Genomic DNA, 26,261 nt, shown 5'->3' on the forward strand with positions numbered 1-26,261 from the left:
GGTTTGATTCCTCTGTCCCTCTCCGAGGAACTGGCAAGCTACCGAGAGTGTTCTGCCCGAAGAGCAGAGCCTGGCAAGCTACCCGTGGCGTATTTGATATGCCAAAACCAGTAACAAGAAGTCTCACAATGGAGACGTTACTGGTACCCACTCAAGCAAATTGATGAACAATGGGACGACAGTGCTACAGTGCTACAGTACTCTACATAAACTGTGGTCAACAAATGCTGATTGGGGCAGGAGTGACAGTATAGTGGGTAGGGCATTTGCCTTGCATGTGGCTTACCCCATATGGTCCCCAGAACCGCCAGGGTTCTGAGTGTAGAGTGTACAGCCAAGAGTAGCCCCTGAGCACTGCCAAGGGTTACGAGGCACAGCACCCCTCTCCCCCCAAAAAAGATGGATTAATTAAATTTTTCTTTTCTGAGTTAAAGTTGAGCACACACACAAAATTGACATTCTGGTCATTCAAGATTTCAAGCTGTGGGGCTGGAGAGATAGCACAGTGGGTAGGGCGTTTGCCTGGCACTCGGCCGACCCGGGTTCAAATCCCAGCATCCCATATGGTCCCCTGAGCACGGCCAGGGGTAATTCCTGAGTGAAGAGCCAGGAGTAACCCCTGTGCATTGCCAGGTGTGACCCAAAAAGCAAAAAAAAAAAAAAAAAAAATGATTTCAAGCTGTAATACTTGCAATCGTATTTGGGTTTCAAGAATGGTAACATGGGGAGCAGGGGATGTGCCTAAGATAGAAAGGGCTCAAGGTTAAATAAAAGCCTTGTTTGACCTTCACAATTTAGTTGTTTATCTAAAAACTTGGCACCTCTAAAATATTTTATTCTTTCTAGCATTCAAACTCCAGGGCACTATAACAGTAAATTCCTTTGTGTCTAAGATTGTTCCTCCATGTCATGGACACTTTGGTAGTGGTGGTGATGTGCAGTAATTTTGCATATTAATACTATAAGCTATATCATTGAAACCATATTACCTAAATACGGTTTATTTTAAATAATTTCTTAAAAGGAAATATTTTTCTCCTCATGTTCTAAATGTTCTAGGGAGTATAAACAAACATAGAAAAAAGGTTGGAAGAAACTGCATGTACTTCTTAAAATGGAACACAGCAGACATATGGAATAATGGAATAGAGACACAAAATAAAGCTATACATGCATACCTGCTCATATAATGTGTGTATATACATATGTATATATATGGTTGTGTGTGTGGTATTATTACTATAATTGATTTTTCAGAGTTTAAGGCCTTTCAAAGGAGAAAGAATAGTCTTTTTAACAAATGGTGCTAGAAACTAGATAATCTCACTTGCAAAAGAATGATTGAAACTTTATCTAATACCATGAACAAAATGAACTCAAAGTAGCTAATTTTGAACTCAAAATTTAACTTAAAGAGCTAAAACCAAAAGCTAAAATTATGCATAAAAGTCTTAGAAGAACTATAAGTGGAATCTATAGGTGCTATCTTCATGATAATGGATTTGATGTGAACAGCACAGATAGCCAAGAAAAAAAAGGGGGAGATAACTTAGATTTTACAAGAATTAATAACTCTAGGGGTCAGAGAAATAGTATAGCAGGTAGGGTGTTTGCCCTGCAAGCAGCCGGCCTGGGTTCAATTCTTGGTATCCCATATAGTTCCCCAGGCCTGCCAGGAGTGAGCCCTGAGTGCAGAGCCAGGAGAACGCCCTGAGCATCCCTGGGAGTGGCCCAAAAACAATATAAATAAATAAAAATTCTCATGCATTAAGGAACATTATCAAGCAAGTGAAAAGATAACCCACAGAATGAGAGAAAACATTTTTCAAACTATCTGATAAGATTAATATCCAGATTAATAAAAATATAAGGAACTTGTAACAAAGAAAACCAACAATTACCTGTGCCTTGAAATTTTCCAAAGAAAATATACACATAGCCAATCAACACATAAAAAGAAACTCAAAATGATTAGTCATTCGATGACTTATCAACCCACAGCAGTTTACACCTCACCTCACTGGTTTGCATGAGAAAAACTGGGAATGAGAAATGCTGGCAGAGTTGTGGTGAAAATGAAACTGGCATTCTCTTTTGGCGGGAAGGTCTTATGGTTCAGCCTTTCTGGAAAACAGTTTGGAGACTATGAATAGAAATTCCATATGTACCTATGACTCTACTCCTGAGAATCTACTTTAAGAACATAAAACATTATTCAGGAGAAACAAACGCACCCTATGTTGCTTGCAGCACTATTTACAACAGTCAAGCTGTAGAAACAATTGTGGAAAATATACACACTGAAATACTATGTAGCTGGAAGAAAAGATAAAATTATGCCTTTTGCTTGCAATCTGGATGAAATTGGAGGGTTTCATGCTGAGTGAAATGAGTCAGAAAGGAAGAGATAAATTTTAGATGATCTCCCACGTATGTGGAGTATAAAGAAACAAAGAAAGAGACTAGGCAATCCCTAATGGAAGCAAAGCCTGAGACAGGATCAACAGAACTGGGAACTGAGGGGTGAGGTGAGAAGGCCAGTGCACCATGGGAAAACGGTGGAGGAATTTTAAAACACTGGAAAAATAATTGGTGTAGGGCTTTGCAACTATAAAACAACAACTTCAACACTACTGAAAAGTATAATATCTTAATTAAAAAACTAAACAAAAACGATCAGTTATTGGGGCTGGAGTGATAGTTCAGTGGGTAAAGTGCTTGCCTTGTACACTGCTGTCCTGGGTTCAATTCCCAGCATCCCATATGGTCCCCGGAACACTGTCAAGAGTAACTCCTGAGTGCAGAGCCAGGAGTAATTTCCTGAGCATTGCTGGGTGGGTGACTGCACAACAAAAACAAAACACCAAAATTATTAGGTATTGAGGAAATGGAAAAAATGATAGAAAAAATATTTTATTTTAGTTTGTTTTGATTTCTGTGTTATACCTGGTAATGCTCAGGGCTTACTCCTGGCTCTGTGCTCAGGGGACCATAGGAGATGCCAGAGATTGAATCCAGGTTGGCTGTATGCAAGGCAAGAGCACTACCCACTAGACTATCTCTCCAGCCTCTTTTTGTTTTAAGGCCATATCCTGAGGTTCTGAGGTGCTACTCCCAAGTCTGTGCTCAGTGTCACTCCTGACAGTGCTTACGGAACTGAACCCAGATCAGTCTGTTGATCAATCCAGCCCTATCATTAGGAAATGTAAATTGTAGCCATGCGATATAGCTTCTTACCCATTAGGAAGAAAACTATTTTAAAATAAAAGATAAGTGCTGGCAAGGATGATCTAACAACTCCACCCTAGTATACTCAGAAGAACTGAAAGCAGGAACTCAGATATGTACAACAATGTAAATAGTCACATTCACAATAACTAAAAGTTGAAAACAACCCATGTACCCCTCAACCATTGGGGGGATAAACAAAATGTGCTATAAATGTACAGTGGACTATTATTCAGCTTTAAAATGGAAATAAATTCTGACATGTGCTACAATAAGGATGAACCTTGAAAACATTATCTTAAATAAAATTAGTTAGACACACTGCTGGTAGGAATGTTAACTGGTCCAGTGTTTTTGGAAAACAATATGGACATTCCTCAAAAAACTAGAATTCTGCTTCCATATAACCCAGCAATTCCACAACTTTGAATATACCACAAGGGTCCAAAATCACAATTCAGAAAAGCCATCTCTATTCCTCTATTCATTGCAGCACTATTTATAAGGGCCCAAATCTTGAAACAGCCCAAGTGCCCAAGAACAGATGACTGGATAAAGAAACTATGCTACATATACACAATGGAATAGTACTGGCTGTAAGAAACGATGAAGTCATGCAGTTTGCTGTGACATGGATGGTTCTGGAGAGTATCATGCTGAGTGAAGTTAGTCAGTGTCAGAGGGAGAGGGGTAGACACAGAATGGTCTCTCTCATATGCAGGATGTAAAGAAACATAGCAGAATCAAGGAGCAAGAGAACTGTTTATAGGAGGAAGCTTGCCACTGGGGGGCAGGGTGGGGGCAAGGGGCAGGGGTGTGTGTGTGAGGGGGCAGGGACAGAGATGATCAGGGAAGGGAACAAACAATACAAAATCGGTGGTGAGAAGTGATCACTCTGGAAGAGATAGAAAGTTGAAAGTAAATATAAAACACCTGCCATAGAGACAGTCTGGGGCCAGAGGTTGTTGGCAGGAGGGAAATAGGGACGTTGGTGGAGGGGATCACTGTGATGGGTTTGTTGTTGGAAGACTTTGTGTGACTGAAAATAATGAGTAACTTTGTAACACTAAACTGCATGCTGGTTCAATTAAAAAAATAGTCACACACAAAGAGATTAGACATAAAAGGACAAATAGTGTGTGATTCTACTTATATACTCCCTATAACAGGCAAATTTATAGCTATGGAAATTTATAGCTAGTGGAATTATGGTTGCTAAAAGCAGGGATAGGGGATAATGTGTGTAGTTATTGTTTGTAGAGAAATGTAGTTATTTCATTAATAACTCATTTATAACTACTTTATTTAAAACTACACAATAAAAGTTGTGTAGTTATTGTTTAATGAATATAAAGCTACTGTTTAAGATGATGAAGAGTTTCTGGAAACAGTGTGTGCACAAACAAATTATTACACATTATGTGTAGACTTAGGTTATACAATATTATGCATGGATTTAATGTCACTGAATTATACACTGAAACTTGATGATGATGATGATAAATTTTGTGATATGGTTATTCTTCCACAATAATTTTTTTGGAGGCGGGGGACTGCCCTGTCCCCCGCCTCCAAAATGTCAAGATTGTGAAATGACGATAAAAGGAGATGCATGCAATTCCAGATTAAAAAAGAGAATTAAGAAACAAGACAAGAGAATGTAATGACTAATTTTGAATGCATTTTAATCTTTTAAAGATGCAAAAGGTACTGATATGTAGATATTTGGGAAAAATAATGAACTGTATATCTATGTTAATTTTTTTTTAGTGATATCAATATTGAGGTAGTATTTGGAAAGATAAGGATATGCAGAAGAATACCCCTTCTGGGAGCTATATGCTTAAGTGTTTAGAAGACATGTCTGCAACTTTCCAGTTTGAAGGGAAAATGTATATCTATAGAAAATGATAAAGTAAATATGGCAAAATTGATGTCTGCAGGTAAAGAATTTAAGAATTTTCATTGTACTAGTCTCTCTCTTTTCTTTCTTTCTCTTTCTTTCTTTCTTTCTTTCTTTCTTTCTTTCTTTCTTTCTTTCTTTCTTTCTTTCTTTCTCTTTCTTCCTTTCTTCCTTCCTTCCTTTCTTTCTTTCTTTCTTTCTTTCTTTCTTTCTTTCTTTCTTTCTTTCTTTCTTTCTTTCTTTCTTTCTTTCTTTCTCTTCTTTCTTTCTTTCTTTCTTTCTTTCTTTCTTTCTTTCTTTCTTTCTTTCTTTCTTTCTTTCTTTCTTTCTTCCTTCCTTCCTTCCTTCCCTTTTCTTTCTTTCTTTCTTTCTTTCTTTCTTTCTTTCTTTCTTTCTTTCTTTCTTTCTTTCTTTCTTTCTTTCTTTCTTTCTTTCTTTCTTTCTTTCTTTCTTTCTTTCTTTCTTTCTTCCTTTCTTTTGGGTTCATACCTGGCAGTGCTCAGGGTTGATTCCTAGCTCTGTACTTAGGGATCACTTGGTTCAGGGGACCGTGGAGGGTACCCAGAATTGAACCCAGGTTGACCAAGCATAGGGCAAGCATCCTACCCACTGTACTATCTCTCTGGCCCCCAGTCTTCAGACTTTTCTATATCAGAAGATAAGTGAACGGGAGAAGGAATAGGTATTTTTTGTTCCCAAACAACCAAGGAAACACTGATTTTTCCATGAGTCCACAAGCAAAATGCTGATCCATTTGGCATATGGAATCATTTTATTTTACTGAACTCACTTTTCAGGGTTACCAGAAGAAAGTAACGCAGATTATATAGGGGTAAGAACAGATGCTCTGTTGACAGCGACTCTTTACTTGGTGCTCAGCTCCCTTCCAGGGCACTTGTTTCTCTTCTCCTGATGCATATTTTGTCTATGTATCTTGCCTACACCACATCATGGTCTACTGTGTTGTGTTCTTATACAGCTCAAGGCTGTATGTTTCCCAAGGCGAGGACTATTTCTCCTTAATTCTAATACTCCTCCCTCTCTCTAAATCCCCGAGTCTACACTTGGACCCCATGAAAAAAAACCAAAACATAGTAAGTGCCTAGTACATATTCTTAAGTGAAATGACTATTGACTACTCCATCCACCTAGAGAAGTAGTTATGTTTGGAAATAAAAGTGGGCAAAAGGTTTATCCCCACTAAAGTCTTAAAACGCTGCTTTACGGAAGGAATGTCAAGTGTGGGCTTTTACACAATCTTCGTCTCTGTGGCAACCAGGTGTTACTGACTCCGTGATTGGTGCTTAGTGGGGGGAGGGTAAAAGGAATACAGTCTCGGCAAAGCTTATGACTGCCTGAGCACAGAATGTCCCCAGCTTGTTCCAATGGGGCAACTTATCTCATAACCCTGTGAATTCCTTCTGGGAAAATGAGAGTCAAACAAGTGACACTCCAGAAGGGGAGTTCTCCCTCCGGCTCTTCCCACAGACTCCCGTTTCTTGGGGGATCTGCACCAGTCTCCATTCAAGAGAGTATCATTGGCCTCTCACAGATGCGGAGGCGAGAACAAGGCAGCTCCTGCCTGCACGCTGAGCAGATGCAGGACGTCTAGGCCTGCTGCATTCCACCTCTGCTGAGACACCCGTGAGCTGCTGTGTTGCAGCTTGTTAAGGGAGTGTAGACTTGTCCTACTTGTCTTGAGTCATTTTCTTCAATGAAGCTGGAAGAAACACTGGGTAGGTTCCTCTCTCGGCCACTCAGGGCTTCTGGGAGACAGGCCGTCAGCTCTGTGGGACACAGCCTGGATTTCCCACAAAATCACCAGCATTGACACTTGGATTTGAATTCAATTTAGGGTTTTATTAAAGACTTTCATGATTTAATCTAAGTTCCAGATTCTCAAGTTGACAAGCTTCTTGAGGAGTCAAGCCCCATGCTGCTTGCCACCTCTGCTTCCTCCCACACCCGATATTGGGGACACAGGGAACTAGTGACACACAGTAAGCTGATACACAGTAAGTGTATCAAGTGTTTGATACACAGAAGGTCACAGTAAATCATCTATTGTACATACAGTAGGCTGTAACACTACACAGCAGTGAGAAAGAACAAGGTAACTATTTTGCCATGAAGAGATCTCCAGTTCATATTATTTGATTTTTTAAAGAAGTAACCACGGGTTATAGAGATGGAGGTTAAGGTACTTACCTTGCACACAGCTGACCTCAGCTCAATCTCCAGCCCTGCATAAGGTCCTCTGAGCACCAATTATGCAGGGCCAGGTGCAGGTCCTGAGCACCACCAGGAGTACCCCCTAGCAAACAGAAACTGAAAAGGCAAACCTTCACCAATGAGTGAGGTGAGCAGTGTGTACATAGAGGGGGTGAGCATGAAACTAAGTCACTGAAGTTGCATCTTCTAGATTAATGATAGAAAGAGAAAAAGCAAGCAGGCACAGTATGGAATCCTATATGTAGAAGCAATGAGTAAAAGAAATAAGGATTTGGTGCTTGTCTGTTTATTTTCTTCCCTCTAGAGACTCCTAGACATTGGCATTTGTTCTAAAAAGTGTAGCAAGTAATAATTTCCTTCATTTTCCTTTTAGCTGGAATTGTCCATCTGAGATAAGTAGTACATGTAAAACAGTCTGCAACTTGCCACAATACTAGTCCCTGAGCACAGAATCAGAAGCAAAATTTGAGCACTGCTGAGTGTGGCCCCCAAGCCAAATACAACAAAAGTAGCATTTATGTGGGCCAGTGTTGTTCTTAGTGCTTAAACACGGCAGAGGGGTTGGCAGGATAGTGCAGTGGTCAGGTACCAAATTCACAGCCCAGAACCACATGCCCTCACCCCCATCCCAAGCACTGCTGGGGGTAGCCCTGGAGGTCCTAAGGCACCCATGGGGGTAGTCTAGTTAGTGGTCACTGGCATTTCAGGACTAAAGCAACGCTTCATCTTTGGCCTTAGTGTTGGACTGCCCAGCCTTGGCCCTGGTGTTGGAGCTCTCTTGGCCCCTGAGCACTGCTTAGGAGACCCCACCCAAAGAAGAAGGCACGGTGGCACAGAGAGGTAAAGGCATTTGTCTTAGGTCAAATTACTTTGGCCTATGACTTGCCACAATAGGAGTCTCTGAGCATAGAACCAGGAGTAAATCTTGAGCACAGTTGGATGTGGCTCCCAAATGGACAGCAGCACAGCAAGGATGTGCAAATGCAGTATTGGATTCTAAGCAGTATAGACCCAGAGCCACTATTCTTTTGTGGGACTGTGTGTGTCGGGTGCGGGGGGGGTGGTGGGGCAAGGCTGTTGGGACACACATAGCAATATTCAGAGGTCACTATCTGCACTGCTCACGGGGACTTCATATATTCATAGTGCTGGAGATGGAACCCCAAGTCCTACATGTAAAGATCTGCTCAGCTCTTTGAATGATCTCCCAGCCTGGTTTCTTGACCACTAAGCTGAGGCTATACAACAAATATGCCCTATTTCCCCTCTATTTCTAGATCTTTCATGGTCTTCAATGCAAGCACTCAGACCTCTGTAAGAATAAACTGAATATATAGGTATCTTGGAGACCACACTCTGCAGTGCTCAGGGCTGACTCCTGGGAGGCTCATGGCATTGGATCTGAGGTGCCAGCGTCAGACCCGGGTCAGTCACATGCAAGACAGAGCCCTACCCTTTTTACTTTTTAGCACTCCAGTCCTAAACTAAATAAAGTTTAAAAAACCGTGTTGTCCCCTCTAACTTAGGGTTCCATGGTGGTTTGGAAGGTTTGAAGTACCTGCCAGGAGCCAGTGAGGCTGGCTACTGAGCGGCCATGGATTTTCGCCATGACTGTACCTGGTTATGTGATAGCCATGAAGCTCCTGAGTTTTAGCCCCACCTGCAGATCCTATCCAGGAGAACCTCTGTTGGAGAGATAAGACGGATGAGGTTCAGGGAAAATGAATTCGGCCTGGTGGCAGGGAGGAGGTGAATCTGGCAACTGTGGAGAGACCAGAGACTTAAGGCTTCTGTTTCCTCTGCTTCTGGCTTTTTCACAGCCCCGAGGTGCTCCGGGTGGAGTTACCCGACGACTACGGCAACTTGTCTCAGCCCAGGTCCCCGAGGCGGGTGCTGGGGACCTTTGCCATGTGTCATGCTGTTTCAGATGAAATCAACATGCCTCAAATTTGCCCGAGCTATTGTCCCAGCACTATGTCTCCCCAGCTCACACATGGAATGTTTGTTCTTTGGCAGCCAAATGTGCTTGGAACTGGCGGTGATGATCTCACAGAGCAGGAAAGCGGAGCAGTTAGTCAGATGATGAGCACGTTACCGAGAGGGAGGAGCGTGGCATCACTGAATGAAAATATCTGGGCACAGCTGATAGGGGCTGCCAAGCTGGGGGGTGCAGCTTAGAACACATCAGAGCCTGAATTCTGATTGGAAAAATGGAGTCCGACAAGGGCTGAGAGGGTAAGGGGAGACAGAAAGGCTTCTGGTATCAGCAAAGTAAAAAGCCTTCTAATACGGTTTAGCTTACAGAACAGCACAGTGAGTGCTCTGTGCCTCCCTCGGGTCCAACATGGTTCCTTCCAGAACCTTCTGGGGCTCAGTCATCAACTCATCACCTTGTATTTGAAAAATTCTTTTTTAAAAAAATGCTCTGCTATTCTTGTGTTTACTCACAGAGAAGGGTCGTCCCCACCCCAGCCCCTGTGGCCTCTGCTGCTGCCAATTTTGCTTCCAGCTGGAGGGCTGGAGGCGGAAGAGGCAGGTAAACAGTCATCTTCCAAACTTGCTTGCACCCACTGCACGGAGGGATCTTAAGCCAGGTGTTTTTTTAAGGTTTTCAGTTTGTAATTATGATGATGAGATGAGATGAAATGAGTTGGTCATTTGTACTCATTTTAAATGATTAAAATCCAGCCTTTGGCTCCATGTCCCATGGAAATGAAAACTGTCTCTGCCCTGCAGGAAAGGCTCTCAGCACCCTCTCAAACAGCCCTAGCTGCTCCAGCTGTCCTAGGGGCGGGTGTATACCTGGGGAGCAAGTTGGAGATGCCCCTTCTCAGGAGCTCTAGCTTGTTCTGGGGCTGCTGCTCCCGACTCCAGCTCCCTCCCCTTTGCCACCTTGCAGATGTGCATTCCTGATGTGCAGGGGTGTTTCAGCAGGAGAGGCTTGGGCCTAAGGCAAGGCCTGGTTCTTTCTCAACAGGTGAGTTGTGAAGGGGCACGAGGGTGGGGAGGAGGAAGGAGTGTGCCCCAACCAGGCCACTTCTCCTGGATGTGTGTGTGTGTGTGTGTGTGTGTGTGTGTGTGTGTGTGTGTGTGTGTGACTCAGATCAAGAGAGCTCAGGGATAGCTCAGTGGCTAAAAGTACTTTTCCTGCAATTGTGAGGCCGTGAGTCCTATGCCCAGTGCTGATCACAAGAGTCAGGCCTGGGCGATAGCACAGCGGGTAGGGCGTTTGCCTTGGCCATGGCCAACCCGGGTTTGATCCCCAGCGTCCCATATGGTCCCTCGAGCACCGCCAGGAGTAATTCCTGAGTGCAGAGCCAGGAGTAACCCCTGAGCATCGCAGGGTGTGATCCAAAAAGAAAAAAAAAAATCAGACAAAGTCCTGGTCCTATCGAGCATCTGGGATCCCCCTGCACCACCAGGCCCACAAATGTGTGTCATCTCCGCACACGGAATTGTGCAAACTGGGTGAGCACCTCCAGGAAAATATCGTTGAGCATTTCAGTCTCAAGTACAACCCCCAGGAGAGCAGCACAACAGAGAGTACCACAAAGGGAACGGCGAAAAAGAAACGCTAAGAGTTCCAGGCTAACAGCTTCGGTTGGATTCTTGCTAAGAACTCAAAGGGAAATCTGCTCTAGTGCTCTGTTACAGTCTAGTCACTGTCACTGTCACTGTCGTCCCGTTGTTCATCGATTTGCTCGAGCGGGCACCAGTAATGTCTCCATTGTGAGACTTGTTGTTACTGTTTTTAGCATATCGAATACACCACAGGTAGCTTGCCAGGCTCTGCCATGAATTCTCAAATGTCTATTAAATTTTTTATTTATTGGCTTTTGGACCATACACAGTGGTACTTGGGATTTACTCCTGGCTCTGCACCAGGGTTTCACTTCTGGCAGGGTTCAGAGACCATATAGGGTGCTGGGAATTGATCCTGGGTTGGCTGCGTGCCAGGTTAGCAGCCTGTCACCTGTGCTACTGCTCTGGCCCCTAAAATTGAGATACCTAAGAAAATTACATGACTAGATAGAATTCATTGTTTTCCTTATATATACTAGAAGAAAACTATGCGATTAAATTGAAAGAAAAATTGTATACCTTATTTTATGCTTCTCAGTATACAGTCTAGTCCTGACAAGAAAATACCTCTTGGGGGACACTGAGATTTCGGAGGTGGGGGTGAGGTGGGGAGTGGGTAAAATTTAGGTAACCGTCTCCCCCACAGAGCCTGAAAGAGGAAAGTGCGGGGCGCTGGAATCAGACTACTGAAGATGTGAACCCTAGTTGGACTACCAGCTTCGTGGCACCTTTCCTATTATTATTATTAATAATAATTAATTTTTGTTTTTGTGGCAAAAAGAAGCGCTCTGTGGGCTGGAGCAATAGCACAGCGGGTAGGGCGTTTGCCTTGCACGAGGCCGACCCGAGTTCAATTCCCAGCATCCCATATGGTCCCCTGAGCACCGCCAGGAGTAATTCCTGAGTGCAGAGCCAGGAGTAACCCCTGTGCATTGCCGGGTGTGACCCCCCAAAAAAGAGAAATAAAGCTCTCTGGTCTCCCAAGTTCGCTCGGGGCCCCCCAAGTTTGCCCCGAACTTCGCCGTTTAGCACTCTGCGCCTGTTCAAACGACCGACCCAGGGCCGGCCTGCTCGACAGCCAGTGCTCAGAAAGGGGCGGCAGCTATTGTTAGCGCCGAGGGGAAGCCTGGGGAACCGGGCGCCGGAAACGCAGCGGGGACCGAAGAAGGAACCGAAATAGCCCAGACTGCGCCCCACCCTCCCGGCCAGCGCAGCCGCGGGGCGGGGAGAGGCAGGAAGGGGCCCGGGGCTGGGGCCTGCCCGACCCAAACGGGGGTGCGGGGCGCCGGGCGGCGAGGGGGCAGCCACGGGGCCCAGACGAGAGTGGCCGTCGGGGCGCCCCGGCCGCCCGCGGGGAGTCCGAGCGCGGCCGCGGCCGTTCGTCCCCTGAGGGCCGCGGGGAGGACAGTGGCCCTTTCTTCGCGCGTCCCCGCCCCGCTGACCCGAGCCGGCCCGGCCTGCGCGTCCTCAGCCCCGCGTGATGGGGGAGGGCCGGCTGCGCGGGGCCGTCCAGGCTGCACCCCTCGCGGCTCCCCGGGCCCCGCGCTTGGAAAAGGACGAAGCGAAGGACCCCCGTCTCCCACCCCCGACCCCCGGGCCCGGCCCTTTGCGGCGGGCATGCACCCTGACGGCCTCACGGGCACGCCGTGGCAGTGGGTCGGTCCCGGGGTCCCGGGCAGGACAGAACCAAGACTCCCAGACGGAGAGCTGGCAGCTCTGGGGGTGCTGTCGGCAGGGAAGCCCAGGGACTGGGCTCTTCGCAGCAGGACACCGACTCTCAGAGCCCGGTGGGTTTCCTTGCGCGGGGAGAGGCAGGACGAAGACTCCTCCGTGCAAGGCGCAGAGCCTCTCGCCCGGGGAAGCATCCTCACGTAGCGTTCAGCTCTGTGGGCTGAAGCCCCAGCAAGGAGCCCCCCAGCTTCCTGAGCACCTCTTGGGCGAGCAAAAAATGTATTTTTGTCCCCCTCCCCCTCCCCAAGGACGCAGTAGGCTCAAGAGGGTGCAGGCACTTTTGCATGCTGGAGTCCCGGGTTGCATCCTGGCACCGCATGGTCCACCACTACCTCTGGGAGCCATCCTCGGCACAGCGCTGAGTGGGAGACGCTACCCCCCGCCCCCCCCAACACACGACACACACGCCCAAGGCAAAGTAAATAGACATTAAAATTAAATATGTTCTGGGGCTGGAGTGATAGCACAGCAGGTAGGGCGTTTGCCTTGCACGCGGCCGACCCAGGTTCGATTCCCAGCATCCCATATGGTCCCCTGAGCACGGCCAGGAGTAATTCCTGAGTACAGAGCCAGGAGTGACCCTGAGCATTGCTGGGTGTGACCCAAAAAGCAAAAAAAAAAAAAAAAATTAAAAAAAATAAAAATTAAATTAAATATGTTCTACTTTGTTACATTTTGCAGGAAGTCTAGTTACCAGCTGAGCTTTCAGGTCTTAGATTAAATAGTACTTTCCCCAGCTCCACAAGCTTGGGTGAGCACCTAGGGCCCTTACCCCCACCCCTGCCTCTCTCCTCCCCATCCCTCTTCTCATCTCATCTTCCCCTCTTCCCTCTTTTCCCTCCCCATCTCCCCTCCCCTCCCCTTTCTTCCCTATTCCCCCTCCCTTTCCTTCCTTCCCTATCCCCCTTCTCCTCTCCCTCTCCTCCCCCTCCCCCTTCCCTTCCCTCCTTTCAGCACTTTACCAGCTGTGCTTTCTGCCCCCTTTCTTTTTTGAGTTTGGTGTTTGCCTGCTCTTACTGAATCCAGGCCCTCCAAGTGCATCTCTCTCTCTCTCTCTCTCTCTCTCTCTCTCTCTCTGATTTTTTTGGGCCTCACCCTACAGTACTCAGGGTTACACCTGACTGTGCACTCAGGAATCCTAGTGGTGCTCTGGGAGCCATATGGGATGCCCGGGATCAAACCTCCTCCCTGCTGTACTCCGGGCCCCTCCATGTCTTTGGAATTAGCTCTTAGCACCCATTGATGGAATGGCCTGTCACTACATCTTTACAGTACTCTCAGCTTTTAGCTGAAACGCCACAACCCAGCTCCCAGGATGCCTGTGTTTCCCCAAGAACTCCAGGGACAAATCATGAAAATAGATAGTTTGATTCAGTTAAAAGTGGGACAAGAAGGGAAATTGGCAACAAGTGTAAAAAACTGAACCTTTATAATCACAGCGATAATAACCATGGCCATCACCTTTTGTTCATTTGTTAAACTCATGTAAGAAGGAAAACCATAAATAATAAATGTTATTTTTTATGTATAAACTTATTTATATATGAATAATTTATTTATGTATAAATGTTATTTATTTGTGTTTTTTTCCTTCTTACATGAGTTATGCACTGGCAAAGCCTGGCAAGCTACCCATGGCGTATTCGATATGCCAAAAACAGTAAAGATAGGTCTCATTCCCCTGACCCTGAAAGAGCCTCCAAATCATTAGGAAAGACGAATAAGAGGCTGCTAAAATCTCAGGGCTGGGAGGAATAGAGATGTTACTGGTGCACGCTCAAGTAAATCGACGAACAACGGGATGACAGTGATACAGTGATATTTATTAAACAATAACTTATTGTTTGTTTATTAAGTAACAGCCATTGTTGCAAGTGCTTCTCAAACTTCAAAGTGCCTTTAAATCACCTGAGGAATTGGCCAAAAGGTAGATTCTAAATCACCTTTTTGATTTGGTGATTCTAAATCCTATCTCATATAGCCTACTTCTCCCTCTGGGAGAACCTGGCAAGTTTCCTGCCCACATGGGAGAGCCTCGAAAACTCCCCATGGTGTATTCATATGCCAAAACCAGCAACAATTCTGGGTCTTATTCCCCTGACCCTGAAAGAGCCTCCAATGCATCGGTGAAAAGGATGAGTAAAAGAGACGCTGCTAAAATCTCAGGACTAGGACCAATGGAGACGTTACTGAGACCGTTGATTTGACGATCAATGGGATGATGATGATGATGATGATGATCTCATGGGTGGAGCCTGAGATTCTCCCTCCCTCCCTCCCTCCCTCCCTCCCTCCCCCCTCCCTCCCTCCCTCCCTCCCTCCCTTTCTCCTCCCTCCCTTTCTCCTTCCTTCCTTCCTTCCTTCCTTCCTTCCTTCCTTCCTTCCTTCCTTCCTTCCTTCCTTCCTTCCTTCCTTCCTTCCTTCCTTCCTTCCTTCCTTCCTTCCTTCCTTCCTTCCTTCCTTCTGTCCAGATATCAAGCCCAAGCTACATGCAAGTGTGCCATGGGCTTTGCTGCTGAGTGACAATCCTGGCCGAGATGCCATTTTACACACAAGGAAACTGTAAACTGAGCAGCTAAACATCTATGAACTTAAGTCCAAATAAATAAGCTGCAGAGTCATGAGGGTATGAACAGGGCACAGTGTAGGAGCAAGCCAGGTCTGCAGGGGAAGAAAGAGGGATGTTTTACCTGTTAAGGCGGCATGTGCACAGTGGTTAGTGCTAAGTTTTCCAAGCGCCCAAATATCTGAGACCTACATACGAAGGTTGAACATTTAAGTTATTCATCCCAAAGTTCAAACAGCTAAAAATATTTACAAAAATAGGCTCACGAACAAATTCATATTGAATGAGTAGTGTACTTTATGACAGTAGGTTGGGTTAGGGATCCCAAATCTTGAGCCGACAAAGAACAAAACAGGCCTTGGATGGAGTCCTGAGGGCAGTTGGTAACCACTGAAAGAAACAGGAAAGCATTCTGCAGCTACTGTGAGGGCAACGGGCTGGAGGCAGGCCAGTCGGGAGGCCCAGCGGGTAGAGGCCACAGAGGCCTTTGTAGGTGTCCACACCACAAGAAAATCTCGTCTTTGTGCCAAGATTAGCATAAAATGATAATACTATAGAACCCAATGATAATTTGATTTCACAAGCCCCCATCTGACTCAGCACTCTCAAAGGATTTAAGATTTACAGACAAGATTTTGCCAGGTTTTTCTCATTAAGATTAAGACCACGCTATGACAATCTTGGGAAGTGTCTAAGCTCAGAGCTTGAATCCTCCATGGCAGGGAACTTCAGCTTGTCTGCTGGCTAGCTGTGTGACATGGCCTACGTGATTTCACCCCTCTGAGCCACCCTTGGTAAAATGGGCCTAATCCATTCCTCACAGAATTAAGAGGAGAAAACTCCTCCCCGAGAATAGAGAATAGGTACCTATGAATAAAAGGGAGCTGTTAGCGTGCATGATATGCACAGCTCTGTGTGACAGCCAAATTTCCTTTAGAAGGGAAAGAAAGTGGAGACGATAATTCCCTATTTTTTCATCAGTCTTCAGAGGTAGAAAGGAGTGACTGGCCATGTGGCTCAATGCCTTGCTTGTGTTTCAGGCCCTGGGTTCAATCCCTGGCACCGACAGAACTAAAGTAGAAGCGATTAGTCCCATTGTGTAGATAAGAAAGCTGGGCTCAGGCAGTGTAGGTCAAAAGTGCTAGCAGAGAGGGAGAGACGGCTTTGAGAAAAGCTGGGATTTTGCTTCTATTTCCCTCTCCTGTGTGTGTCTTCTCCAGCAGGGCACAGCTGCTGCTCCCTCTTGCATGGCCCCGTCCGCTCCCTGTGGGCAGGACTGACTGGCCATGATGGCCTAGGGGCCTCCAAACTTCTTTCTTGGGCTCCTCCAACTTCCCTTTTCCAAGTGCATCAAAGTTGACTACCTTGCCCCCCGCTCCCCTGGCCCTACTCTCCCCCACCCCTCCACCCCCGTTTTCCAGCTCTGTGCTTTGCCTTATTAAAGTGCTGTCTCTTTGAGACTTAAACAGAACCACCCTGCGCTGGGGCCAGTTCCAGGGCACCTCCCTTTAAAGGGAGTAGATAAGTAGGTCACATCAGGATGATGGGGAGATTCCGCCTCCTTACAGGAGAAGGAAAAATACTGCAGATCACATGGAGGATGGAGAACAAAATAACTGTCTGTGTCTCTGTCTCTCTATCTGTCTGTCTCTCCCTGTCTCTCTGTCTCTGTCTCTGTCTCCCCAGCCCCCCTGCTGGCCACTATTACTGGTGAAAAGCACGTGGAAAGACCAATGATAAACTTGGGCAGGGAGTTGGGGAGTGGAGTGGGGGCTGGACGGTGCAGGAAGCTTGCCCACCCTCTGCCCCCTCCTCCCACCCAGCTTCCTCTTCACTCCCCCCCCACCCCCCACCCCCCGCCACAGCTGCCAGCCCACACTTTCCTGCTCCGTGGAGAAAGTCTCGTTCACGGAGGAGCTTGGATCCCGTGACCTGCTTAGGGGCATGCGGGGGAGGCCCTGAAGGCACAGCCCCTGGCAGCCTGGAGCCTGGGGCCGGCAGGGCAGATGCTGCCTTTCCACACGTTACCTGGAACAGCCCTGGCCCCGGGTCCCAGAGATGCTGTGTGGTGAGAGACAAAATGAAGGGCTCTGTAAGATTTCTCTTCCCCATTCCCAGCCCAAGCCCTCTTGAGGTTTCTCGCAGCCCTCTACGTCTGTCATGTACCGCTCACCCACACCTCTTGCCGTGGGAGAGACAGACAGAGACAGGGGTGTGGGGTGCAGCGTTCCAGAGCCGACCTTGGCCAACCCTGCCTACCCGCCTTCCCTGGCGGACTGAGCTCTGTTTGAATCATAACACTGGGCGTCACATTTCTAGGAAACTGCCCGACGGGAAAGGTCCTGGCTGATGAGGAGGCCAGGCTGCCGGTGGGCAGAGGGCAGCTGCAAACGTGTGTCCCGGCTGATGTGCGTGCGCCCCCAAACAGACCCCGGCGCCTGACCCACACTCCTACCTGCGGCCTTCACTCTCCGTTCCCGGGACGGGGGATGTGGAAACAGGGAGTTTACCTCCGGAGAGGCCTGGGCTTTTCCATTCTCTTGGCATGGAGCCTGGTCCGAGTCCCCTCAGAGGCCTGCTGTTTGGCGACACTGTAGCCCTGTCTGTGAGACATCCCACTTGGCAGGCTGTCGCTCTCCCTGGTGGAGGGGCCCTCGCTGCTCCCTACGTCCGAGTTAGACTCTCTGGGAAGGTCTTCGCCTCCATCCCTGTAGACAGAGACCCCTGCCTCCCCCCATAATGGCCTCTGTGCCAGATGCCCCAGGGAAAAGTTCTAGTCTTGCCTCGTTGCAGAGGGAAGGTGTGTGTGTGGGGGGGAGGCGCTCCTTTCCTGCGTTGGAGTGGCAGCCATCCATCCTCACCTGTGGCCTTCATTCTGCTTAATCTCCCTGCTCGTGTGGGAGCGCACCTTTGTCCCAGCCTGGAGTCACCCCAAGCCATCTCTCATCAGAGTTGGTGCAAATCCCCACAAATATGTAGTAGACAAGTAGCAGCAGTGACAGTGCGGTGGGACCGAGTATGAAAACAAGAAGTTGGGGCTTGTAAAGCTTCCTCTGGCTTGGCAGGTTCCTCGCGCTCTTCCAGAAAGCGCCTGTTCAGCCCAGGTTCCCCGCCTGCCCGCATCCTGGCCCACCCCGGCGCGGGCTCCTTATTCTACAGCCAGTGTGATGCTCCCCATCTATGTGTCTACGGGTTCTGAAGGAAAGGATGCTGCCCCCATCAATCCGGTGTATTAGCAGGGCTTCTGAAAACTTGAGTGCCTCTTGCTAAAATACAGGTGGCTCTAGTCCCCAGGGTTTCAGATTCAAATCTCGAAGGGGAAATGGAGAATTTGCATTTTTAAAAAGTTCCCAAGTGGTGGGATACTGTTGTTCCAGGGATCACTTTTGAAAAATCACTGAGCCAAAGAGCATCTAGATTTGAGTTCAAGCCTGCTATTTTTCTGCTCTCTGATCCTGTATATGTGACCTTTATGAGTTTCAGTTCCTAATCTGTTAATACAGCAGGTAAAGCTTACATTGCATATACATGACCTAGGTTCGATTCCTGGCATCCCATAGAGTTCCCTTTCAAGCACCACCAGGAGCAACTCCTGAGTGCAGAGACAGGAGTAACCCCACACATCACCAGGTGTAAACAAAACAAGGAGAAATTACTACTGGGTAGTTGAGGGGATTGATGGCATGGTGTATCTGCAAGATCCATGCAAAATTGAATATACAAATAAGACAAGTACAATCTTTCTGGCATGGCCTGTACTCTTCATTGTGCACGCTGCCCAAAGTTATGGCAGAGCCAATGTGAGTGAAGACGCTATGATCTAATTTAACATTACATATTTCTGGATCTTAGAGGAGCATTCTTCTCCTCTTTTTACCAATCAAATAATTCCTTTAGTCCCATCTGTAAGGGAGAGAGTTAAGTCTTGGAAGACACAATAACTTTTTGATTTTGTTTTTGAGCCACACCTGGCAATGCTCAGAGGTTACTTCTGGCTTTATATGAGAAATTACTCCTGGCTGTGCTGGGAAGTAGGATGCCGGGGATTGAACCAGTTTGTTTTGGGGTCACACACCCAGCGATGATGTTTAGGGGTTACTCCTGATTCTGCACTCAGGAATTACTTCTGGCAATGTTCACTCAGGAGACCATGTGCCAGGAGTTCAGATGCTGGGGGATGCTGGAGATTGAACCCAAGTTGGCAGCATGCAAGGCAAACACCTTACCTGCTGTACGATCACTCCAGCCCCTGGATTTCATATTTCTAAAGTCAGTTCTTGAAGTATAATCACATAGGTAAAACAAGAGCCAAGATACCACACGAAACTTGTAAAAAGTGGGACAGTCAATTAAATGAAGATGCCTACTTATGCAAAAGCTTAGTCAGTGATTTATCTTCTATGGGAATCAGATATTTATATAGGTGAGTGTTTATGCACCACAGCCTACATTCAGAAATCTATCATTTGCATGTAGGCACATCTGTTTCTCTAACATTCTTTTTTTAAACTATGGGTTATTTTCCCTCCCATCCCCTAGTCTAAATTTATGGGTTAGTAGAAAATGTGTAAAGGAAATGAAAAGTAAAAGTAAAGTAAAAGAAGAAAAAAGTCATTCAAGACCTGAAAATAACCAGTGTTCACATTTTGTTCTTTCTTGCAGATAATTTTCCTACACATACTCTTCTAGATAATTTTAAAAGGAAATTGGGGGTAAAATGTACACACAATTTTGGGGGGGTGGTAGCTGGGCTACACCCAACAGTGAGTGATTTGAGTGCTCAGAGGCCACTCCTGGCAATGCTTGGGAGACCATAAGGTGTTGCGATTTCAACCAGGATCAGTTACAAGTTAAGTGCCTTCCTCCCTGTATTACCTCTCTGGCCCCTACACTTTTTAATTTAACATATAATTTTTAAAAAATTCATCCTTTTAAATATTGTTCTCAAGAGGCTGGAAAAATAGTACAGCAGTTTGGGCACTCGCCTTGCACACAGTTGACCCAGGTTTAAATCCCAGCACCCCCTGTGGTCACCAGCCAGGAATAATTCCTGAATGCAGAGGCAGGAGTAACCCAAGAACATCACCAAGGGTGGCCCCCAAACCAAAGTCAAACAATAAATACAATCAATACATACATGAATATTCTTCTTGAATACTGAAAACAATTACTTTATGATATCTTTCCATAGATGTAGAAAATTTTATGTGATCATTTTCAATTTTCTTCCTTTAAAAATATCCCAGTGAACATCTGAACATCTTTGCATATTTAAATATACAACCGGCTATTTTCTTAGACTGAAGCTGATTCAAGAAGTGGAGATTTACAGGTCTTTTCTGGAGGTGGTGGGGAGTACACCCTATTTTGTTCTCAAATATCACTCCTAGAATGGCTTGGCAGACTGAATGCAGTGCCAGGATTCAAACCAGTCAGCCACATGCAAGGCAAGCACCTTAATTCCTGGATTATCTCTCTGTCCCTAATTTTAATATTTTAGCAAAAAGAAAGTAGCAGCATGCACATACATTTGGAGTTCCTTATCATCCTAAATGGACAGAACTTCTGAACAGTTAAGACAGTTACAATTACGATAATATTCACGAACCCAGGTTCTCTGCTAGGTCTGCATAAGATGACAAGACACACCCTTGCACATATAGTCTCATCCTAGGCAATGAAAGTTTTGAAAGCACAGGTTTGATGAACTAGTTATGTTATTTTGCAATATACCTGGAAATTGTCAAGATTATCTTTATAACAAAAAATTAGCATCCATTGCCATTCACTGGTGGCAATTGTACCACATTCAAGGAAACGAAACAGTTCTTTATAGCATAATTAAGAGCGTGCATTTCTTTTCCTTTTTATGTGGTGTATGTGTGGGGAGTGGGTGGCACAAGATGGGCCATACAGGCAGTGTTTCTGGGCTACTCCTGTCTCTGTTCTCAGGGGTCACTCCTGGTGGTGCTCAATGGGACACATGTGGTGCTGGATGGGACCTGTGCAGGACAAGTGCCTGACACCCTGTACTGTCTCTCTGGCCTCTCTAATTTTTAATTATAAGTTCTCAGGGCCAGATATGATGCTGTAGTGCAGTGCGAAGCTCAACAATCTTTGTTCTTTATTATTTTGTTTTAGTGATGGATAGAAATTAATAAGAGCTAATCTGTGTACTTCATAAAAATGTAACTACCAAGACCAAGGTTATAAAGGGAGATAATCATATTTATATGGCAAATAAATATGTCCTGTTTTCAATATTGTGCCATCATTATTTGGACCTTGGGCTATAAAGGATGGAATATAATTAAGTGATTTCCATACTTTCTATCTGTCCTTTTGGGATTAAAAAATAAACATTTAAAATAAATATTGTAAATAAACATAAGTTTAAGAATTCACCTTGAGGCTTGAAACAGAGCAATGTAACAATATAGGCAGAAATTTATCTATCTCACTATGACCATCTTGTAGGCTAAGAGAACTTTTCCATAATTATCAAACATAAAGTGAAATAAATAGCTGTTAATCAGTAAATATTAGTTGAATTAACGGGCAAAATGCGGTGTGATTTCAGTCAATAGATATTTAATATTCCTAGGTTACCAGGAAAGCAACAACACAACAAAGCAAAAGAGGAACTCAGATTTATTCAGTCTAGAGTTTTCATAATATCTTGGATTCCAGGTGGTAGTTGCTATGTGAGGAGAAGGTAAAATAATATTCCTGGGGCACACCCTTTCACCTGTCCCTAACTGGAGTTCACCTTCTTCTCAGAAGGACCCAGTGACTCAAGTTTCCTAAAAAGATTCAAGCCTAATTTGACACAGACAGGAAGTTGTTGAAACTAGTGAACATATTTCTGGCCAACCAAGTCAACTAAATGCCCTTCCTTTGGTGTGACTAAGAATAGAAGAGAAAGAAAAGAGAGAATCACTTTAAAGAAGGAGAGGGTTCCACAACATTTTAGTTACTTGCTAGAAATAAAGACTTGAACATTTAGCCAGAAATTTTCTCCCTCCTTCATCTTACCTAACTCTCTTAGAAACTTGCTCTTAAACGCAGAATCCTTGACTTGTAACCCCTGGTCAAAACTGGTTCATCACCCAGCCCATACATAAAAATTTGTACTTCAGAGACTGAAAATGAGCAATACTATCTTCTTAACAAGGATTCAAAAGAGGCAAAAATTAAATGAAGAAGAGATATGAAACATACAATGCTGCCCAGCTCTCTTTTTGTCAAGGCGCTACCATAGATTTTTTTCACCTGCTCTAGCTCAAACTCTCTTCTGACATTCAAAGGCCAGGAAGATGTCAAATTTTCCAGCCACCTTAATTACCATGTCCTGCTCTCAGGCCAGAAACTAAAACAGAAAATCCACTCTCTATTGATATTTTTTTATGCTAACTCTTGACTTCTTTCCCAAATCTGCCTGCATTTCTGTATGTTCCAATGGTTTCTAAGTTGCAGTTTTGGGGGTTTGTTTATATTTTGTACAGTTTATAGTTGTTCCATATGAGTGCTACTGCAATATGAACTTATTTCACCATAGAAGACACTGTCAATTGAACCACAAATCCTTATTGTAAATAAGGACAAGTCAGAATCTGATTCCAATCTCCCTTTCATATCACTGCTTGCTCCATTCTCCATTTGCTCAGAACTCACCAGCCTTCCAGAAGCATTCCAAACTAGTTTTCCTTTAGGCTCTTTTTGTTTGCTTTTCTCTTACTGCCTGATATTTATGATTTCTACCTATACTTATATAATTCACAGCTATGGCTGTTAATTTGCATGAAATTATCATTGTATATGTTTAAAAAGTAAGTATAGAAAAAAGAAAATGAATTGGAAAAGGGTTAACTGCATCACATGGAAATAATTTTCAATAACATTTTATTTTTTATCAGAAGGGGAGAGAGAGAGAGAGAGAGAGAGAGAGAGAGAGAGAGAGAGAGAGAGAGAGAGAGAGAGAGAGAGAGAGAGAGAGAGAGAGAACACCCAGGGTCAGAAGGCCTGGCTCGGAGAGTTGGACATATGACCTTTGCCTGTTACTGGTCCCCTCTAACTCATGATTTCCTTAACTCATTCATTTAACAAATATTTTCTAAGCACATACTGTGTACTAAGCACTGCCCTGGCACTAAGGTTACAGCACTGACTAGAACAGAGGAAGTCCTTCCGTAATGGAGTCTATGTTCTAGTGAGATTACAATAAGTAATCAACAAATAAACAATGTAATTTCCGAGAGTGAGTAATGCCTTGGAAGAAATAAAACAAACAAGGAAGACAAACTGGGGATGGAAGTTCTTACAAGAGAGTGAAGGGAAGGTCTCCCTGAGGCATTTATATTCGACACCTGAATGTTCTAGAAGGAGCCAGCCAAGAGAAAAAGTATTCCAGGTAGAGAGAACAATAGGCAAGCCCTGAGCTGGGACTACACTAGCAACTGAATGACAAAGAAAAATAGCACAGATGTGCAGTTTACTAGATCAATGGTTTCACACAGAATTCTAGAACTTTCCTGGTTGTGTCTCAGGAGTGGAGGAAGATACCCAGGGAAGTGGCGCTGCCCAGCTCCCATACTCTACCCAACACCCAACTCTCCAAACACATGCTTCTCTTTCTTTTTTTTTTTTTCTTTTTGGGTCACACCCGGGGATACTTGGGTTACTCCTGGCTTTGCACTCAGGAATTACCCCTGGCGGTGCTCAGGGGACCCTACGGGATGCTGGGAATTGAACCTCGGTCCACCAGTGCAAGGCAAACGCCCTACCCACCATGCTATTACTCCAGCCCACAGGCTTCTCTTTCATCTGAAAGCATATACTGCAAGTGGTTGCTTACATGTTGCTGGAAGAACAAATTCCATGAGCAAAAATGTCTTGATCTCAAAGGTCCTTTTCCATTCTTAAACGATCCCACCCAGTGAAAACGCATCGGCCAATGTCTGCGGTGACTCTTGAAGATTCATTTCACCCAAGATACAGTCAGAGTTTGCCAGTACCAGCCACCTAACTCTCCTCTCATCAGAACAACTCAGTTTTCACCCCAGTAGTTGTAGGTGGGAACCTCTGGTGTCCTCCAAGGGGAGGGAAGTAACGCACCCCAGCCAATGAAGCTGATATTCTTCTCTTGCACCAGTGTCAGGAGACCCCATTCCACAGAGGGGAGATCTGTGCAGCGAGTGAGGGGTCTGTCTTCAATTTCCCCCAACCTGTAAAATGCAGAGTTGGCCAGCCGCCTCCCTTCCTAACCCCAAACTCACATCTTTCCTTGTCTCCAGAGATCTGGCCAGTAGCTCCCAAATAAGAGGCTACTGTCCTGGGGTTTGGGAGGAAGGAGCCGTGCAGGATGGGAAATCATTTTCTGGGCAGGCGAATCGAATGAGCTCTTTGACAAGGGAAAGCAGAGGCCAAGAGGGAAACAATCCGTTTCTCATATATTTCAAAACAAGCTTTAAGAGGGTAAAGACAGATGGAAACAGAAAATCAAGAAATAAAAGCCTCGGGACATTTGGAGAAGGAGAGTGAGTAAGAAAGAGAATGGGGGAAAACGGGGGAAGGGGAAGAGCGAGTGTCCAAATTATCAACCCTCCCCCTGCCCCCAACTTCCCCTCTGCGCCCAGTCAAGCATCCTCTCTTCCAGAGAGCGCTTACCTGCAGGTCTATGATTTCTCTCTCGGATTCCATCTCGCTGCCCTCAAGTGCCTTTCCCGGCCGGGTGCTGGTCGCCGACTGCGTGGGCCACTCCAGGAGCTGCCGCCCGGCTCCGTGGGGTGGGAGAGACCACACCGCCGGCCGCACAGACCTGCTATTCATCCATCCGCTGTGGATGCCCGACTTGGCTTGGCCCCTGGGGGAGCGGGGAAGTGTACACATGCCGACCTGTGTTTGTGTGGGAGTCTGGGCCCACTGCAGGGGTGCAAAGGGGGCACGGTGAAAGGTGTCTTTTTTGGTTTTGGAACCGGGAATGACAGCATCATTTCCCCCAGGGGCTCCCTCGGCCCCTCTAGGCTAGAAGAGCCATCTGAGGTCACCACCCAGCCTGCTTTGTGCTAGTAGCTGTGCCGCAGGTGTAGAAATCTGATAATAATCAAAAGGAAAATCCTCATTCTTAATAAAACCTATCAAAAATATTGTCTTTCTGGGAAGCCTTATGTTGGATGTCAGAACCAAAGAATCAATTATTTCTTGTTATATTCATGTTATGACAATCCTGACCACCCGTTGGATAGCATTGTGTCTGGCTGAATGGAGAAAACAGAACCAGAAAGTACAGATAGTATAGCATCTGAATATGTGTAGGGAAATAAATATTTTATTTTGAATATATATTTGATTATATATTCTATATTATGGATATACTATTTTCTATTTTGTACTATACTATACTATTCTATACTATATTCTATTCTATACTATGGATATTTTGTTTTTTTACTTTTTGGGTCACACTTGGTGATGTTCAGGGTTACTCCTGGCTCCACATTCAGAAATTACTCCTGGTGGTGCTCAGGGATGCTGGGGATCGAAACCTGGTCAGCTGCATTGCAAGACAAGCACCCGACCCACTGTACTACAACTCCAGCCCTTCTATACTATGTTTTATGTATCAGCTATTACATATGTAATATAAATAAACATACTTGCTCATAAATTAAATTTTAGTTTATGTTAGAAACTGATGATTTGTCAAGCAAATGGAAAAGGTGCCAGAGGATGACTGACTTTTCGCAGGGATAGAGTTTAGTAGGATTCCAGGTCGCCCAGGGTGGGTGGCTTCCAGCTATTCTCAAGACAGAAACTTTCGGACTTCTGTTGTTCCCCTCTTCCTTGTCCCTGAGAATTTGCTAAATAGCATAAGTTTTATTCCACAAAGCCTGAAACACAGTTTGATTGACAGCTGGTTTGCACCTTCATCTTCTGCCTTCAGCAGCCTGCAAGGGAGTAGAGGAAAGTGAGGGTTTCAAATTCTGTCTGTGCAAGTAGTTGCTGCACTCCTCCTGCTTT

General features: G+C 45.4%; 1 protein-coding gene across 2 annotated transcripts in view; it reads right to left on the bottom strand.

Moving 5' to 3' along the window:
• NINJ2 (ninjurin 2) overlaps positions 1-25,044 on the bottom strand; it is a 102,909-nt gene extending 77,865 nt beyond the window's left edge. For both annotated transcript variants that reach the window (XM_055143341.1, XM_055143340.1), the window contains exon 1: positions 24,909-25,044. In XM_055143341.1, coding sequence (XP_054999316.1) covers positions 24,909-24,941 — 33 coding nt within the window. In that variant the 5' untranslated portion in view covers positions 24,942-25,044. The remainder of the gene's footprint in view (positions 1-24,908) is intronic.
• Positions 25,045-26,261: the final 1,217 nt, after the last annotated feature.

This window comes from Sorex araneus, chromosome 6, assembly GCF_027595985.1.
Source record: "Sorex araneus isolate mSorAra2 chromosome 6, mSorAra2.pri, whole genome shotgun sequence".
Taxonomy (NCBI): Eukaryota; Metazoa; Chordata; class Mammalia; order Eulipotyphla; family Soricidae; genus Sorex; species Sorex araneus.